Here is a 17,473-nt window from a genome sequence, read left to right as displayed (position 1 = left end):
AGAGAAGAGTATATCAATTTCTGAAGGAATATGAGGACATTTTTGTATGGTTTTACGACAACATGATAGGGCTGAGCACATCTATAATGTTTCACAAGCTACCTACCAACCCCATGTGTCCACCACTGAAACAAAAACTCAGAAAGTTTAAGCCAGACATGAGTTTGAAGATAAAAGAGGAGGTTACCAAGCAAATCAAAGCTAAAGTCCTCTGAGTGGTCCAATATCCAACCTGATTAGCCAATATCATTCTCGTACCAAAGAAAGATAGGAAGGTTAGGGTGCGTGTTGATTACTGAGATCTGATTAGAGCAAGTCCTAAGGATGATTTTCCACTACCCAACATACACATATTGATCCATAATTGCGCCAAGAACCTTTGTTGATTGCTTTACAAGATACCACCAGATCTGGATGGACGAAGAGGATGTAGAGAAGACAACCTTCATCACACTATGGTGGTGTACTGCTACAAGATGATGTCATTTGGTTTGAAGAACGCTGGGGCAACCTACATGAGGGCCATGGCCACTCTCTTTCATGATATGATCCACAAGAAAATAGAAGTGTACGTGGATGATGTTATCATCAAATCTAAGAAGAGATCGGATCACATAGCACACCTAAGAAATTTTTTCGATCGACTGTGGAAGTATAACTTGTAGTTAAACCCTGCAAAATTTGCTTTCGGAGTCACTGCGGGGAAGTTGCTAGGTCTCATTATCAGCCGCCATGACATTGAGCTGGATCCGTCAAAGATGAAATCCTTTTAGGATTTGCCACCACCAAGGAATAAGAAAGATAAACTAAGTTTCTTGGGCCGTCCACATTATATTATCCACTTCATATCACAGTCAACGGTAATATGTGAACCAATCTTCAAAATGCTAAAAAAGACGCTGCAACTAGTTGGACTAAGAAATGTCAAAAGGCTTTCGATAAAATCAAAGAGTATCTGTTCAAAACCTCCTGTGTTATTCCCACCAGAGCCCGGGAGACCTCTACTGTTGTACTTGTCTATGTTGGACAGAGCGTTTGGATGCATCTTAGGACAATATAATGAGACCGGAAGGAAGGAGCTAGCAATATACTATTTTAGTAAGACGTTCACACCTTATGAAGCCCATACTCATAATTAGAATGCATCTGTCACACTGTAACGTGGATAGCCCAGAAGTTGGGACATTATTTCTTTGCATACATCACATACTCATATAAATAATGGATCCCTTAAAGTACCTTTTTCCAAAAGCCAATGCCTATAGGCAAGATGGCTAAGTGGCAAATACTTCTAAGTGATTTTGACATCGTCTATGTGACTTAGAAAGCAGTCAAGGGGCAAGCATTAGCTGATAAGCTGGCAGGGAATCCTATATGCGGAGAATGTGAACCATTAAAAATGTATTTTCCCAACAAGAAAGTGTCTTTCATGGGAGAAGATATCGCCAAAGCATATGATGGTTGGAAAATGCTCTTTGACGGAGCCACAAACTTCAAGGGAGTGGGCATCAAAGTTGTCCTAGTATTAGAAACCGGCTAGCGTTATCTGGTATCTGCCAAGCTCCGATTCCCATGCACCAACAATATGGCTGAATATGAGGCTTACATTTTGGGACTCAGGTTATCCATCGACATGAACATCCAGGAATTACTTGTAATCGGAGATTCAAACTTTCTGATACACCAGGTACTAAAATAATGGGCCACAAAGATAGAATTCGAACATGTTCCTAGAATTCAGAATGAGTTAGCAGATGCATTGGACACCCTATCTTCTAGGATACAACATCCAAACAAGAACTATATCGACCTCATCCCAATAGAGATCCACAAACAACCTGCCTACTGTGCTCATGTTGATGAGGAAACTGATAGAAACCCATGGTTTCACAACATCAAAGAATATCTGGAAAAGGGAGAGTACCCAGAAGGTGCTACACATACTCAAAAGCACACATTACAAAGGTTGGCTAACCATTTCTTTCATAGTGGAGGAATTCTATACAGAAGAATTCCTGACTTGGGATTGCTACGATGTGTCAATTCTAAGGAAGCATCTAGGTTGATCGAAGAGATACATGCAGGAACCTATGGACCTCACATGAATGGGTTTATGCCAGCCAAGAAGTTATTAAGGGCAGGATATTTTTGGAGGACCATGGAGACTGGCTGCATCAAGTACGTACAGAAGTGTCACCAGTTTCAGGTACACGCTGATATGATACAAGTATTGCCCAACAAACTCAATATGACAAGTTCGCCTTGGCCTTTTGCTTCCTGGGGCATGGATGTCATTGGACCAATCGATCCTGTTGCCTCCAGTGGATACAGATTTATCTTGGTAGCCATCGATTACTTTTCAAAATGGGTCAAAGTCGTATCCTACAAAGCTGTGACTAAGAAGGTCATAGCATATTTTGTTCGAGACCGTATTTTCTGCCGATTTGGGGTGCCTGAATCAATCATTACTGACAACACCACTGATCTCAACACTTACCTAATGAAAGCCATGTGTGAAACATTCAATATTTAAACACCGAAACTCTACAACATATAGACCACAGATGAATGGAGTCATAGAAGATGCCAACAAGAACATTAAGAATATACTAAAGAAGATAGTGGAAAACTACAAACAGTGGTACAAGAAGCTACTATTTGCTCTGCTCGGATACCTCACCACGGTCTGAACATCAACTGGGGCAACTCCCTATTTGTTTCTCTATGGTACTGAAGTTGTTATACCTGCCGAGGTGGAAATTCCATCCCTAAGAATCATAGAGGAGGCCGAACTTGGCAATGCGGATTGGTACAAAGACGATACGATCAATTGGCTCTCATTGACGGTAAAAGGATGACCGCAGTGTGTCACAGTCAAATTTACCAGAACAAGATTGTAATGACTTTTAACTAAAAGGTTAGACTAGGGCAATTCATACCAGGGCAACTAGTTTTGAAGAGGATCTTTTGCATCAGGATCAAGCAAATGGGAAATTATCACCTAACTAGGAAGGTCCTTATATAGTTCACCGAGTGCTGACAGGAGGAACACTCATACTAGCAGAAATGGATGGAGAGATATGGACAAATCCTATCAATTCGGACGCCGTCAAGAGATATTGTTTTTGAGATTGTATTTTCACTTTCTTATAGATGTAACATGAACTACGCTTGACCTGATTCCCATTTAAGAGGGGATACATAAGCAGCCATGTGAGTTCGGTCACATTATATTAAAATCTGCATTCCCCTCTGTGGTCATAAACTAGGGCAAGATTTTAAGCTTTAATGTCATCACATCAAGGATCGCTGGAAGTATTCATCAGAACTGGGGCATAATTTTGAGGGGGTTCTCAAAAATTCAGAATAAGGACATTGCAAAGTCTCAAAAGCATGTCACAGTTGATGATTTGACAAAACTATTTATCTTGCGCTTTATCACGTATTTTAAGTAACTGCATTTCTTACAACTAATTAATTACAAATGAATGTTTCTTCACGCAAATATTATAGTGATGTAAACATATGACATGCTAGACTTGATCATATTGGCCAACGAAGATGCAAATGTCAGCAAAACAAGGTTTGCTTTCCAGCATTGAACATGTGGGATTTTCCACTTGTTAAAAATTGTCTAGCTTAAAAGTCAGCAAAAAAACCTTTTGGTAAGGCGACTAGAACTGAATATCCTTTGCAACTAGTCCATTCAGACATTTGTGGGACTATTAATGTTAAGAATAGGCATGAAGCAAGTTATTAATCACATTTATTGATGACATTACCTGTTTCATTTATGTCTATTTAATTTCCAACACATTAGAAGCAATAAGTTGTTTCAAACGCTTTATGAGCCTAATGGAAAATCAATTAGACAAGAATATAAAAGCTCTTCGAACTGACCATGGTTGTGAATACTTATCAACCCAATTTAATGGATTATGTGATGAAAAGAGAATAGTTCATCATTTGACTATCCCCTAATACTCCACAATAAAATGTTTTTGAGAAGAGAAGAAACAAAACGCTCATAGAAATGGTTAGGTCAATGATGGCGCAAGTTAACCTCGCAATTAGTAGATGGGTGATTGTTGCTTACTGCCACCTATGTACTTAACCAAGTGCCTACAAAGTTAGTTACTACTACTCCATATGAGTTATAGACTAGAAGACAAGCCGACCTGAGTGTATTAAGACCTTGGAGTTGTGTTGCCTATACACATGATTCCTCTCACAAATATGACAAATTGGGCACGAAGGGAAAGAAAAGTATTTTTATAAGATACTTTGAAACCTCAAAGGATTATATGTTTAATGGTCAGCAAGATAGTGGGAGTGTAACTGAGTTTGAATCACAAGATGTCACATTCTTAGAGGATGAGTTTCCTAAGAAGGGAGAGGTAGGTCAAGACCTAACCTTATTTGAGATAATGGATCAAGAACTACAAGGATCAGTTCATTCTAGTAGGAGAATTTTAGCAAATGATGAATTAGTTTTTCATAAAGGACCTCCATCATCATTAGATGTGAATTAAATTAATCCTTATATATTTAGTGGAAGTGAGAAAATGAATCTTGTTTCAAGTAGGAGCGAGATGGTCACAGATCTTGTTTCAAGTGGGAGAATGATGACTGTTCTTGATCCAAGTGGGAGCAACATTGATCTAAATGGGAACAATTATGAATCACAAATAAGACGTGGTTCTAGTAAAAAAACTTCCCACGCGATTTGATATTGAAGGCGATGAATAATTTATGATGCTCCTACAAGAAGAAAGTGAGCCTAAAAATGTAAAAGAGGCTCTCTCATGCCCTTATAAGGATAAATGGACAAAATCAATGGAAGATTAATTGGAGTCTGTGGGAGTCAACAAAGTTTGGGAACTAGTTTACCTCCTTGAAGGACATAAAGCAATTGGGCTATTCGTATAGTAGTAGGTTTGAGAACCAGCTCAAACAGTTGGTTGTTCATGGCCTAGTTGTACCTACCGTCTTTCTTTTGGATCAATATCAACAGTTCATCAAAAGGTGATCCCCCTACTATCTACAAATTCAGACGAGATAAGAGTGCTTATTTCCCAAAAAAAGATTCAGCCCCCTTCCCTTCCTGACGATCGGTAATTCTTTCTATCAGCTTCATCTGCCCATCTGAGAACGACGAACAAATGGGTTCTCAAAATTAAGCTCAAGGTTGATGGAATAGTTGGGACATATAAGGCTTGACTGGTGGAGAAGGGGTACACACAACAGAAAGGAATAGACTACGAATAGACTTTCTTTCCTGTTGTATGATTTACCTTTGTTCACCTAGTTCTAGCTATTGTTGCAAGCTTGGATCTTGAATTACATCAGATGGATGTAAAGACTGTCTTTCTCAATGGAGAATTAGATGAAGAAATCTATATGAAACAACCTAAGTGTTTCAATAAAAAGGGCCACAAACAAAAAAGTTTGTAGACTTTTGAAGTCTGTTTATGGCCTCAAACAATCTTTAAGACAGTGGTATATACATTTTTAGAATGTTGTCATATCCAATAGTTTTACCATGATGGACGAAGACCAATACATTTATACCAATAGATCAAGGAACAAGCTAGTGATGTTAACATTGCATATAGATGACATACTTATAGATGGAAATAATAAGTACTTTATAACCAAGATAAAGTCATGGTTGTCATATCAATTTGAGATGAAAGATATGGGTGAAACTGCATATATTCTTGGAGTTAAGATTTCAAGAGATCGTCCAAAGAAACTATTGTATCTCTCACAAGAAAATTTCATTAGAAAAATTCTTGAATCATGAGAATTACATTAGGAAAGTTCTTGAACGATTCAATATGTAAAATAGTAGCCCAATTGATACTCCTATCATTAAAGGCCATACCTTGGGAAGTCAGATATGTCCTAAGACTCCTGAAGAGATAGAAAGAATGAGTCGATTTTCTTATATGAGCATAGTCGGAAGTCTAATGTATGCTATGGTGTGTACTAGACTTGATATCTGTCAAGCAGTTGGCTTAGTAAGTAGATATCAAACTGACCCAGGTTTAGCATATTGGCAAGTAGTAAAGAGTATCATGAGATTTCTAAAGGGAACTGTTGATTATGCACTTTGTTACCAAGGCGACAAAGATCTGCGGTTTGTTGGATACAGTGATGTTGATCTCGAAAGAGATCGAGACGAGAGGAAATCTACCTCAGAATATGTTTTCTTACTCAGTGATGGCACGATATCATGGAGTGGTAAGAAACAATCATGTATATCACTATCTACGATAGAAGCCGAATACGTACGCCACTCTCGCTTCAGCACCATAAGAAGTTGTTTTGTTGAAAAAGTTCTTGCAATAATACTTGTTGGATATCGCTGAAGACACTAAACTAGTGTTAGTCTACTGTAACAGTAAGGCTGCAATATCCTCCACTAAGGACCGTAAGTTTCATTGTAAAACCAAACACAAAGATATCAAGTATAGCTATGGTTAGACGTAAGGTAGTGAACGTAAAGTATGAGTCTATAAAAGATATGTTAGCAGATCCATTGACTAAGCCTTTGTCTAGAGATACATTTATGAAACACACTAGGTCTCAAGGCTTGCGTAAACTTTGAGACACTTCATTTTGTTCTTTATTTTGTCATGTTCACAAAACTGATGTTCTTTGATTATGAATAAAGTTAATTTATATACATACATACATATTTATTGTTGAATGTTATGTGCATTCTATATTCTTTTTTTTATAAGTATGTTGAGTAGACAAGAAGTTGACCTTCTCACACAGGAAATTGCCTCCTTATCTTAATAATGTGATGATATGAGACATGATTTTAAGCAAAATTATCATAAGGATAATTTGAGAAATATTCGCTTAAAATCAGAATGTGTTTTAACAATGACATAAGGTCATTATGGTGAAAAACATTCACCTAGTCTATTTTGTAAGCCAGATATGAGTTAAAAATGATATTGTAAATCAATGAACTAAAATTTAGATACTTATGGTTTTTAAATATCAAATGTATAACTTCCTTTATGAGATAAAAACATACGCTTCTTGGGAAAAAGGAAAAGATGTTGTAGCACATGTTTCATACCATGTGTGCTATTGTCGACCAATTGGATTAACATAAGTCCATTCTCAACTTAATGTTGAGACCCAGAGCTTTTATGGTGGCTCAAGATTTTGTACCCTCAAAGACTCTGATCAGATACTTATGACCTAGTGTGATGTCTATCTTAATGTGTTTCCAAAGAAACATGAACACAAATTCGGTCTAGCAGTGCATATCTAGAAAAGCAATCAAATTAATTAATGTTAAGGGGATTTTGAGAAAAGGAAGTTCATTGATGGAATGTCATTTATTTGTATTTACTGATGCACCAGTTATAATTTATGACTTATGATTGTGAATACAAGAATAATGATATATGAACCGCGATAAATCTAAACAAAACATCCAAGTAGAAATAAGATGTGATACTACGATTCAAGTCGCCAAAGAACTTACTGAAATACTCTGGGCAATCGAATAAGTTGTATAGGCCAGAGTTTGGTTTACGTAATAATGGGTGGAAGCTAACTCACAGCTTACTTTACCAAATTGAGAAGGAAAGGACCCTATACACATGCATATAAAACGTACTGCTTTGCCATGTTCTGACGTCTGCATGCAGCCTTACTACGTAATTTTTATTTTCCCTTGATAGTGAAGGCATGCATAATGAATTAAGTTGTTTGTTCTTTTATAGATTAAATGTATTTTACGTATTGACCACATGGTTTCTCTGATAGAGGTTAACCAGCGGAGCCACATACAACAAAAGCGATTCAATTAATAGCCTGTTTGGTCAAGCTTCTTTTTGGCCAAAAGTATTTTTTTTTTTGCCAAAAGCACTTTTAACCAAAAATTAAAGTGTTTGGCCAAGTTTTTGGAAGGAAAAAAGTGCTTTTGAGGAGAAGCAGAAACAGTTTTTGAGAAGCAAAAAAAAGTAGTTTCTCTCCAAAAGCACTTTTTTGAGAAGCACTTTTGAGAAAAATACACTCAGAAGGAGTTTTTTAAAGCTTGACAAACTAATTGCTGCTTAGAAGTGCTTTTCAAACTAATTAGCTAAACACAAACTGCTTCTCACCAAAAGTACTTTTAAGAAAAGTATTTTTGAAAAAAAGATTGAATTTCAGGTGTGATATTCTTGTATTTTCTTTTTGAGTTTTCTTAGTTGAATTTCTGATTCAGACTAACTAGCATGTTGTTTGCACCAAAAGGTGCATTAGGTTGTTAAATGACATAATGAGGTGATAATAGTATTAATTAACTACGATTATGTGGGATGTATTTATTAATTTGGTATAAAAATCGGGCACAAAAATATTTCTTTTGTCTGGTATCTCGCATGGAAACAACACCCTTACTTCTTTCTTGGTTTTCCTTTTTTATTTTGGAGCTACGTCAAGGAAAGGTACGTGTATATATAAATATAGACATGAGTTCTTACATGAAAGTGTTGTATGTGTAGCTTTATAGCCAAGTGATGCCATGCATATCGATGTTTAGCAAGAAGACAAACATTGAAGAGAGCATTGAGGTCTTTAAGCGACTTTGAGTTGGGGAAAGAAACACATGAAGAAAGGCGACCTATCAAAGGAACATCCCATTATTATTAGTCAAATATATAATGCAATTATGGGTCCGAAATAGTAGGCTTACATTCTCCTTGTCAACTCCTATAAAATGGGGCATTCTACAACGGGAATCTCATCACTCATTCTCTCAAATATTTGAAATATACATCAATTATTAATTAGCAGTAGTGAAAGTTCCTCAATTAACTGCAAATGGCTAGATGTGTGGCCCTCTTTGGGATTGTGTTGCTAATGCTTATAGCAATGGCAGAGGCAACTCCCCCTGGAATAGCTGACCATCCAAGCCATTCTCATTGCTCAGATGATGAAATCAAGCAATGTAAAAATCTTCCACATGTTTGTCCCAAATTTTGTCCCAATGGCTGCATAACTGAGTGTCGTTCTTGCAAGCCTATCTGTGTTGATGGCTCAGTGCCACCACCCTATTATCCATCGCCGTCATCTCCACCTCCACCGTCATCTCCACCACCGTCATCTCCACCACCATCATCTCCACCACCACCCTCATCTACAATATTCTTGTTGTCTGGTCGAGCTCAATTGTTGGAGGTCTAACACCCACCACCCTCATCTCCACCACCACCATCATCTCCACCACCACCGTCATCTCCCCCACCTTCATCTCCACCACCACCGTCATCTCCACCACCCTCTCCTAAGCCACCCACTCCTTCTCCTTCAACCAAGAAGGCTAAGTGCAAGAACAAGAACTACCCAAGTTGTTATAATCTCGAATTTTCATGCCCTGCCTCTTGCTCTGGTGGTTGTCAAGTTGACTGTGTCTCTTGCAAACCTGTTTGTAGTAAGTTACTAATTTCCTACCCTCTATTCTATTTTATATGATATTTCTTGTTTCTTTTATGGTTCAAAGAGAATTAGTACTTACTCCCTCCGTTCAAATTTATGTGAACCTGTTTGACTGGACACGAAGTTTAAGAAAAAATGAAAGACTTTTGGAATTTGTGGTCCTAAACAAGTCAAAAAGGGGCTAGAATATTTGTGTGGTTATAAAAGTTTCTCATTAAGGGTAGAATTGTAAGTTTAAGCTAAATTGTTACCAAATTTAGAAAGGGGTCATTCTTTTTGGAACGGACCAAAAAGAAAATAGATTCATATAAGCTGGAACAGAGGTAGTATTTTTATATTTGGATGCTTTTTGCTTCAATTTTTATGTCAACCTTAATGATAAGCTCTTCTAGTAATAGAAATGACATGAAATCCTTAATCTATAGCACATGTGTCAAGAGGTAATTTTATATGTTATATTTAACTTATACTTCCCTTTTCAAATTAAACGAGATACTTCCTTTTTAGTATGTTTCAAAATAAATGACACATTTCTACCTTACTAAGAAATTTTTATAATCACAAAAATGATATAGTCCCACAAAGCTTTTACCCCTTAAGCTTTTTAAGGCCAAAAGATTTAAAAGTTTCTTCTTTTCTTAAACTCCGTCTCAAGTTAAACTTCGTTTAAGCTTTTATGTCGAATGTTTCTTTGTTTTGTTCGTTATATTAGATTCGGGTCCAATAATAATGTCATATGAAATGAAATGGAGGGAGTATAGCTTTTGACTAGACTGTATATTTACTGAATATTTTTATTTGGGACCTAGGGTGTGACATGCCTGGAGCTGTTTGCCAAGATCCTCGTTTCATCGGCGGTGATGGGATTACCTTCTACTTCCATGGTAAGAAGGACAAAGATTTTTGTCTTGTCTCCGACCCTGAATTTCACATCAATGGCCACTTCATAGGAAGGCGAAACGAGAACATGAAGAGAGACTTCACTTGGGTACAATCCATTGCTATCCTTTATGGTAATCACAAGATCTCCATTGGCGCACTAAAAACAGCAACATGGGATGATTCCATCGACCGCCTTTCCCTCCACTTTGATGATAAACCCATACTTCTTAATGACGAGGAAGGCGCAAGATGGCAATCTGAAACTTCACCTATGGCCTCTGTAACTAGAATCAGCAACACTAACGATGTTGCCATCGAAGTTGAAAATATTCTCAAGATCACTGCCAAGGTTGTACCTATTACAGAGCAAGAATCCCGAGTTCATAACTATGGCATAACGAAAGATGACTGTTTTGCACATCTTGAACTTGGATTCAAGTTTTTCTCTTTGAGTAATGAAGTGAACGGTGTTTTAGGGCAAACTTATAGGAAGAACTACGTGAGCAAAGTTAAGATGGGTGTTCTGATGCCTGTAATGGGAGGTGACAAAGAATTTGCAACTTCAGGACTCTTTGACGCTGATTGTTCCGTGGCTAGGTTTCAAGCAAATGGAGAACAATCTGATAAGGAGGTTGGCTTTGCTTTGGAGTTGCCGAGCTTGAGCTGCACTAGTGGACTTTATGGACGTGGAGTGGTCTGCAAGCGCTAGAATCATTACTAATGCAATTAACCTTAGGGTTTCATGATCACTACTTTAATGGATAAGGTTTTATACCAATAATAATGGAGATTCAAGCATCTCCTCAAAAATATCTTTGCCTTCTAAAGAAAAGTTAATGATTTTATTCTCCTTACTGATGGAGAAATATTGGCAATTGTTTCTTTGAACTTTGAAGTGGAGTATATTTTTTTTCCTTTTTCGAAATTTGTATCTTTAAAGGTTTTGCAGGAAAAAAGCACATTGTGGAGTGAGAGATGTTCGAACTCTCACGTCATGGATAATTAGGGCTCTGCATAATTTGGTAAATAACGAATTACGGTATCGAAATCAAAAAATTTGGTATTTGATATTTGATATTTTGATATTCGATATAGTATTTGGTTTAAGTTTTAAAAAAAATGGTATTAGATATGGTATTTAGTATTTTTTTAATGAAATACCGATTACGTACCGAAATATATATTATATTACACAAAACACATATTATTAGTTATAATATAAATATAAACAATCAAAATTTTACTTTCCTTTATTCTCTAAGTTCATCAATTCACTCTAAGCAAGTAAGAAGATATTTCTCTCTAGGTTGATATTTGCAGGTTTTTTGACAAAACTTTTGTCAACAAACCTTTTTTGTATTGTACTTTTGAGTACTTTAATTTGTTTGTATTGTACTTTTGAGTACTTTAATTAAGAATATTATAGTCTATGACTCTATGCACTTGTTAGTATTCACACCGAATAAACCGAAGTTACCGAACCGAATAAACCGAAACCGAAAAGAGAAAAATCGAACCATGCCGAATTTAATTAGGTACGATATTGGTAGCATTTTAAGAAACTGAATACCGAAAATACCGAATCGAAATGTCTAAATATCGTAACGTACCGACCGACGAACATCTCTAGGGATAATAACTCAGAAGTTATAGACCTACTCGTTAGCCAACTATCCCACCACCCTATTGTCCTTTTTTGGCTGAGGAAAGAAATATTTCATTGCTAAAAGTAAGGGTGGCAAGTGGCCCGGTCCAGGCCCGGGACTGCAGACCAAACGATCTTTTGGGCTTAAACGGGCCATAACCGGTTAGAATCGGGACCGTGGGGGTGAGCCGGTCTTCTGGGCCGGTTCTTCAAAAAAAGCCCGCGAGACCGGGACCGGTCCTTGGCGGGCCTAAACGGTCCCAACGGTCATAATTTTAAAAAAAATGGACCGTTGGCCTTTAAAAAATCTGGCGTTGGCCTTTAAAAAATAGTCGTTTGCTATTTACAAAATAGACATTTAACCTCCTCAACTTTATTTTAACCCCAAACTTTTTAGAATTATATTTTTTTCCTATTTTCAATTATAAATACCCCCTTATTCTTTTATTTTTCTCACAAAATCATCAACCTCTCTCAATCTCTCTCTAATTTTCCTCTATAATTGCTACTATTACTTATTTTATTGTTACAATTTGTGAAAAAATTGTGAAGTTGGTGAATTGAAGTCTTCAACGATAATCAATTTTCAACAAGTTGTTCGTCAATTCGGTAAACTCGTTCCAACTCTTAATTTTTAATATTATAGTTTTGTTTGTTTTATTTATTTTCTATTATTTGATTAATTATGATGGATTCCTTAAAAATAATTTTGGTAAAAATAAGGAAAAGTCCAAGAATGGCGAATATAGTGGCGAATCTGTTCCTCCTTCGTTGCCCCCCGCTCCCCGATCCAAACCCCATATCCGTCCTACACCTGCTATTCTTGATAGCGATAATAGTTTAATACAAGTTACTGAGAGTCAATTTTGCCATAATGTTAGAGCTGGTGAACAATTAAACCACGAATTAATGAATGCTCTTTATTCCAATCCAACTATTGATGAAAATAATGAGGAGGAAATAGATTTTGATGAAACTCAACCAGATGGCGATACACCTACTAGTCCTTGTTGATACCCAATTTTTTTCCTATGTATTTTTATATACAAAATACTTTCAAAATAGCACATATGCATACATAAGCATATCCAAGTGTTTTAGTATTTTTCTAATCTTTTGAAGAGTTTTTAAAATCAATTTACTATCTATTTTAGCAGTACAAAATCCATAATTATTCTCAAAATCATCAATTTTGGTGAATAATTTATTTTTTCCCATATTTATACCAAAATATAGTTAAGATAATTTTTGTACATTTTTACAAATTTATTTGGTATTTAAAAGATTAAATTGCATATAATTGCAATTATAGCCTATTTTAAGATTAATAGCATTTCTATAATTGAAAATTGGTTTAAATATTTTTAAATCAATATTTATGCGTTATTAGTTGGGTCAGTACTTTTAATTTGTTTTAAAGTCTTTTTCACTATTTTTATAAAATAAAAGAGGAAAATTGGCTATTTAACATTTAGCCTATTTCTATTTCAATTACAGCCTCATTTCCTTTCAATTTAGCCTCAATTTGACCCCAATTTTGCCCAAATTAAAACCAACCCAGTTTCAATCTGGATCCAACCCACGACCCAATTACAAACGACCCAACCCGTTCCCCACCTACCACTTAAATCTGGACCGTTGATCACTCAAGGTCAACGGCCAAGACTCGCCCTTCCATAATTAAACCTAAACGACTACCCTAATCTCCCTCATTCTCACCTGACATGCCGCCTTGAAACCCTTCGTCTCTCAAAACACTCTCAAGCTCTCTGAAACCCTAGCCATCTCCCACCTTATTCTACCATGTTTCCACCAGAATCCGTGGCTTCTCAGGCCATGGATGGTTGGTACTCACCCCCCTCCACCATCAAAATATGGTTGTTCGAAGCTTCGAGGCCCGACTCTAATGGATCTCTTCAGATCCTTCTCAGATCTGTAGATCTATGGCTTCTCCGGCCATTATTCCGGCGTGTTCAAGCAATATGAGTCTTTTCGACTCAGGATCGGATTTTCTTCCAAGCCTTTCTCATTTCTTTGAAACCCTAAGCTATTCGAGGTTTTCTCTAGTTTTTTTCTTAGATCTATGCTATATCTGTGTTCTACTGGAATTTTAAAACGTTTTCCCCAATCTTCTCTTTCAAAATTTGTTTCTCTTCGAAAAAAGTTTTAAAATGTTTTCTGACTCCTCTTCTTCTTTTCTTTGTGTGAATCTGTCTATGCTATGTTTTTATGTTCTCTTTTCTACCTCGCATGTCCTTCTCCTCTGTTCTTAGGTTTGCCTTATTATGCATATGCTTCTACTATGCTCCGTTCTTTCTTCTACTAGTTTCTATATCATGCTTTCACACGTTTATCTTATGTGTTCGTTTAACCCTGTGTTCCTTTACTATAATTTCTACTAAGCTCATAGTTCTTATTTGCCTTCTTCTGGACTTTGTTTGAGTTCTTTCTAAACATGTTTCATCTACTGTTTCCTTAAGTTTATGCTACCTCTTTGTCTTCTGAACTTGTTTAAGTTCCAAGCTTTTCTTAAAACATGTTCTTTATGCTTCAAATCAGCTTTTTCACTATGTTTGTTTCGAACTTGCTATTTTACCTGTTTGTTTTCTCATGAGCCTTTGAAAGAGACCTCTAAGCCTGTTTCCGTTATTTGTCTTCTCATCTCTGCATCTGACTCGAGTTGAAAACCCTAGGATTTGGGGTATTTTGGCAAGTTTGATCTTATGTTTGGACTAGGGTTCTATTATGGAACCCTGGATTTTCTCGAACTAAGTCTGAGTCTATGTACTGAATTTGAGACTCTTGGCTTGTGACTCTGAACTTTTCTATGCTAGATTCTTTTTAATTAGCATGACAATTCTTTCTTGTTTGACATGTTTGTACGCTTTATATATATGAGGAATTCTTCCTTCAAAAGAGATTTTGCCAATTTGTGATTGATTTAGAATTCCTTTTAATAAGGTTCGATTGATTGTTACTGATTTTCTTTAATTAAACCTTTCTTCACCTTTTCTAGTTGGATTCATTCATACCAAACTCAATTTCTAATTTTTACTGGCTGATGATTGATTGCCTTTCCTTATTTGCACAAACCGTGTTGCTATCAAACTCTTTCCTTAAATAGTTTCTATGTATTTGCCCTTCTTGTACTACTTTGGAAAAGATTTTAATCCAATTCTTTCCTGAATTGTCTTCTACCCGTTTGAAATCAGAATCCCTTAACTGAAGGGAGATTCTGTATGATTGATTGCAAACTATTCCCTTTCCTTTTCTTACTTGTTTTCTGCACTATAAAAGGGGCACGACCCTTCTGCACTTAGACACCTTGAACCTTCAGTTGAACACTTTGAATTCAATACTGTACACACACCCCGCTCAATTTCAATACTCTTTCAATACTCTACTCTCTTCTGAGATCTTTTGTACTGTTTGCTTGCAATTTGGTTTAAAAGATTTCAGCTTTCACTTATTTGTTTCCCTAAAACTGGTATGCCTTAATTTCGATTTCAGCACCATCCTTATGTGTTTATTTTACAGTTGCTACACTCCTGTCTACTTTGCTATTCATGTTATGTATTGAGTATGCTACTCTTTCTTTGCATCTGCTATTTGTTATGAACTCCCTATACCCCTACTCCCTTCTGTGTGTTTGAATTAAGGTTCATGGCCTGATAGCATCCAAATTGCTAATTAGGTCTGAACCTGATCCTCAATGGATCCCACCTCTAAAAAATGTGGCTAATAGGCTAGTCAAGGGTGTGCTAGAACTCCTGATTGCTGGGCATGACCACCAGCCTGCCATGGCTTTCCCTGATTTCCCCTTGTGCACTTACACTTACTCTTAGATTCTAAGTTCTGCCCCGCTCTTATGAGCCTTGCTTTGGGACCTTGAGTTCCCTCTGAACTTGGACATCTGAGGCTGACATTTCCACACTGCACTATGCTCTTAATTCTGCAATATATTTGGGTTGTAAGCACTGCCCGGAGTCCATTTGAGGATCTTGAGGAACTTTGACACATCCCAAATAAGAGAAGGCTTTGGAAACCTGATCCTGAAAGTTGGTTCACCTCATATTGTTGGACCTTGAGTCTGAATTAAGATCCTTGGTTGTAGCTTAATTTCTGATATAATTTTACTTTTCTTAATTCATTCTGGTTTGTAACATGTTGTAGTAACTTATAGGGTTCTACTGAAAAGGGGAAGGTCACTTATGTATGCAAAGGGTAGACAGCATGCTCATAGGCGTTACTATTCACAAGTTCTGCACTTCTGCATATCATATAGATCTTGTTTGTAGGTTTTTCTGCACCTCTACATACATAGAGATCATGTCTATAGGTTTTCTGCACATTCGCATATCATATAGAAATCCTGTCTGTAGGTTTTTCTGCACATCTACATATAGAAATCATGACAATAGGTTTTCGGCATTTCTGCATTTTACATCTATCATTAGGCAAATAGTTATAGGTTAAGTATTAATAAGTTTCATTCTAGATACCATGTCTATAGGACTCCTGCACTTTTATAATCGTCTTAAAACCAACAACGCCTAGAAATCATGCCTATAGGAGTAACCAGTTGAATCTGATTTGTTTATTTCATCTACAAGTCTAAAATCAGTAGTAATGTCGTTTAACATCAGCAGAACTTATGTGTTTTCTACAATCAGTAAGCCTTCTTTAAAATCAGAGTAAGCACTGTTAGATATCATGCCTATAGGTCTCACTTAGGCAAACCATTAGGTAATTAATTAACTGCATCAGTCTTTGATAAATTACAACTAGGGAAGGCTAATTCTGATTTCTCATCTGAGAAATATATGATGAATCAGCCTATCCTACGCTTTAATTTAATTCAGACCATAACCAGTACATGCAAGACATGCTAAATAATATGTCTTTAAGTTGCGGAGGCCTGTTTGAGCCCTTTAAACTGTTATGTGTTCTCCCCATACCTGCCTTATATGTTTTGATTGTCGTCCTAGAATTTTGTCCTTTTAAAACTTTGAAAACCAAATCTCCCTTCCCTTTAGGACTAGTAGTCCCAAACACCTCCGGGACTGATAGGATTGGGGCGGGTACTAGCATGCAATAAGTAACGATACTATTCTGCGCTTAACACCTTAACGGGGTGGGAAAGGGTAGATATGGATATGATGACCGGTGTGCTAATACCACGTGTAACCCCTCTTTTGAAGAGTGATTACCGGGCATTGCATTGATGTGATCCATATTGTTTGTAAACCTAGGACCCCCCTTCCTTTTTAACTTGTTTTATTGTCCGAACTATTTCCTTAAAATTTCTGCTTTCTTTATTCTCTTCAAACTTTTCAATTTGCTTGCAATAATATGTGAAAATCCCCTTCTATTTGAGGCCCTTAATTGCTTATTTGATTATGTGAAGTCACAATTGTAACATGGCCGGGAACCACACTAGTGGATCTTGAGGGGTGCCTAACACCTTTCCCTCGAGATAATTTCTAGCCCTTA

The 17,473-nt window shown here is 36.7% G+C and overlaps 1 protein-coding gene across 1 annotated transcript; it reads left to right on the top strand.

Moving 5' to 3' along the window:
* The first annotated feature begins 8,756 nt into the window (after positions 1–8,756).
* LOC107801635 (uncharacterized) lies at positions 8,757–11,306 on the top strand. The gene is given in 2 exon segments (XM_075254378.1): positions 8,757–9,448; positions 10,263–11,306. Coding segments are annotated over 2 exon segments (1,392 nt in total). The 5' UTR covers positions 8,757–8,838; the 3' UTR covers positions 11,045–11,306.
* The last annotated feature ends 6,167 nt before the right edge of the window (positions 11,307–17,473 follow it).

The sequence above is a fragment of the Nicotiana tabacum genome, chromosome 6, assembly GCF_000715075.1.
Source record: "Nicotiana tabacum cultivar K326 chromosome 6, ASM71507v2, whole genome shotgun sequence".
Classification (NCBI taxonomy): domain Eukaryota; kingdom Viridiplantae; phylum Streptophyta; class Magnoliopsida; order Solanales; family Solanaceae; genus Nicotiana; species Nicotiana tabacum.
Note: the sequence above shows the minus strand (reverse complement) of the source record. Positions and strands in the feature narration are given on the sequence as shown.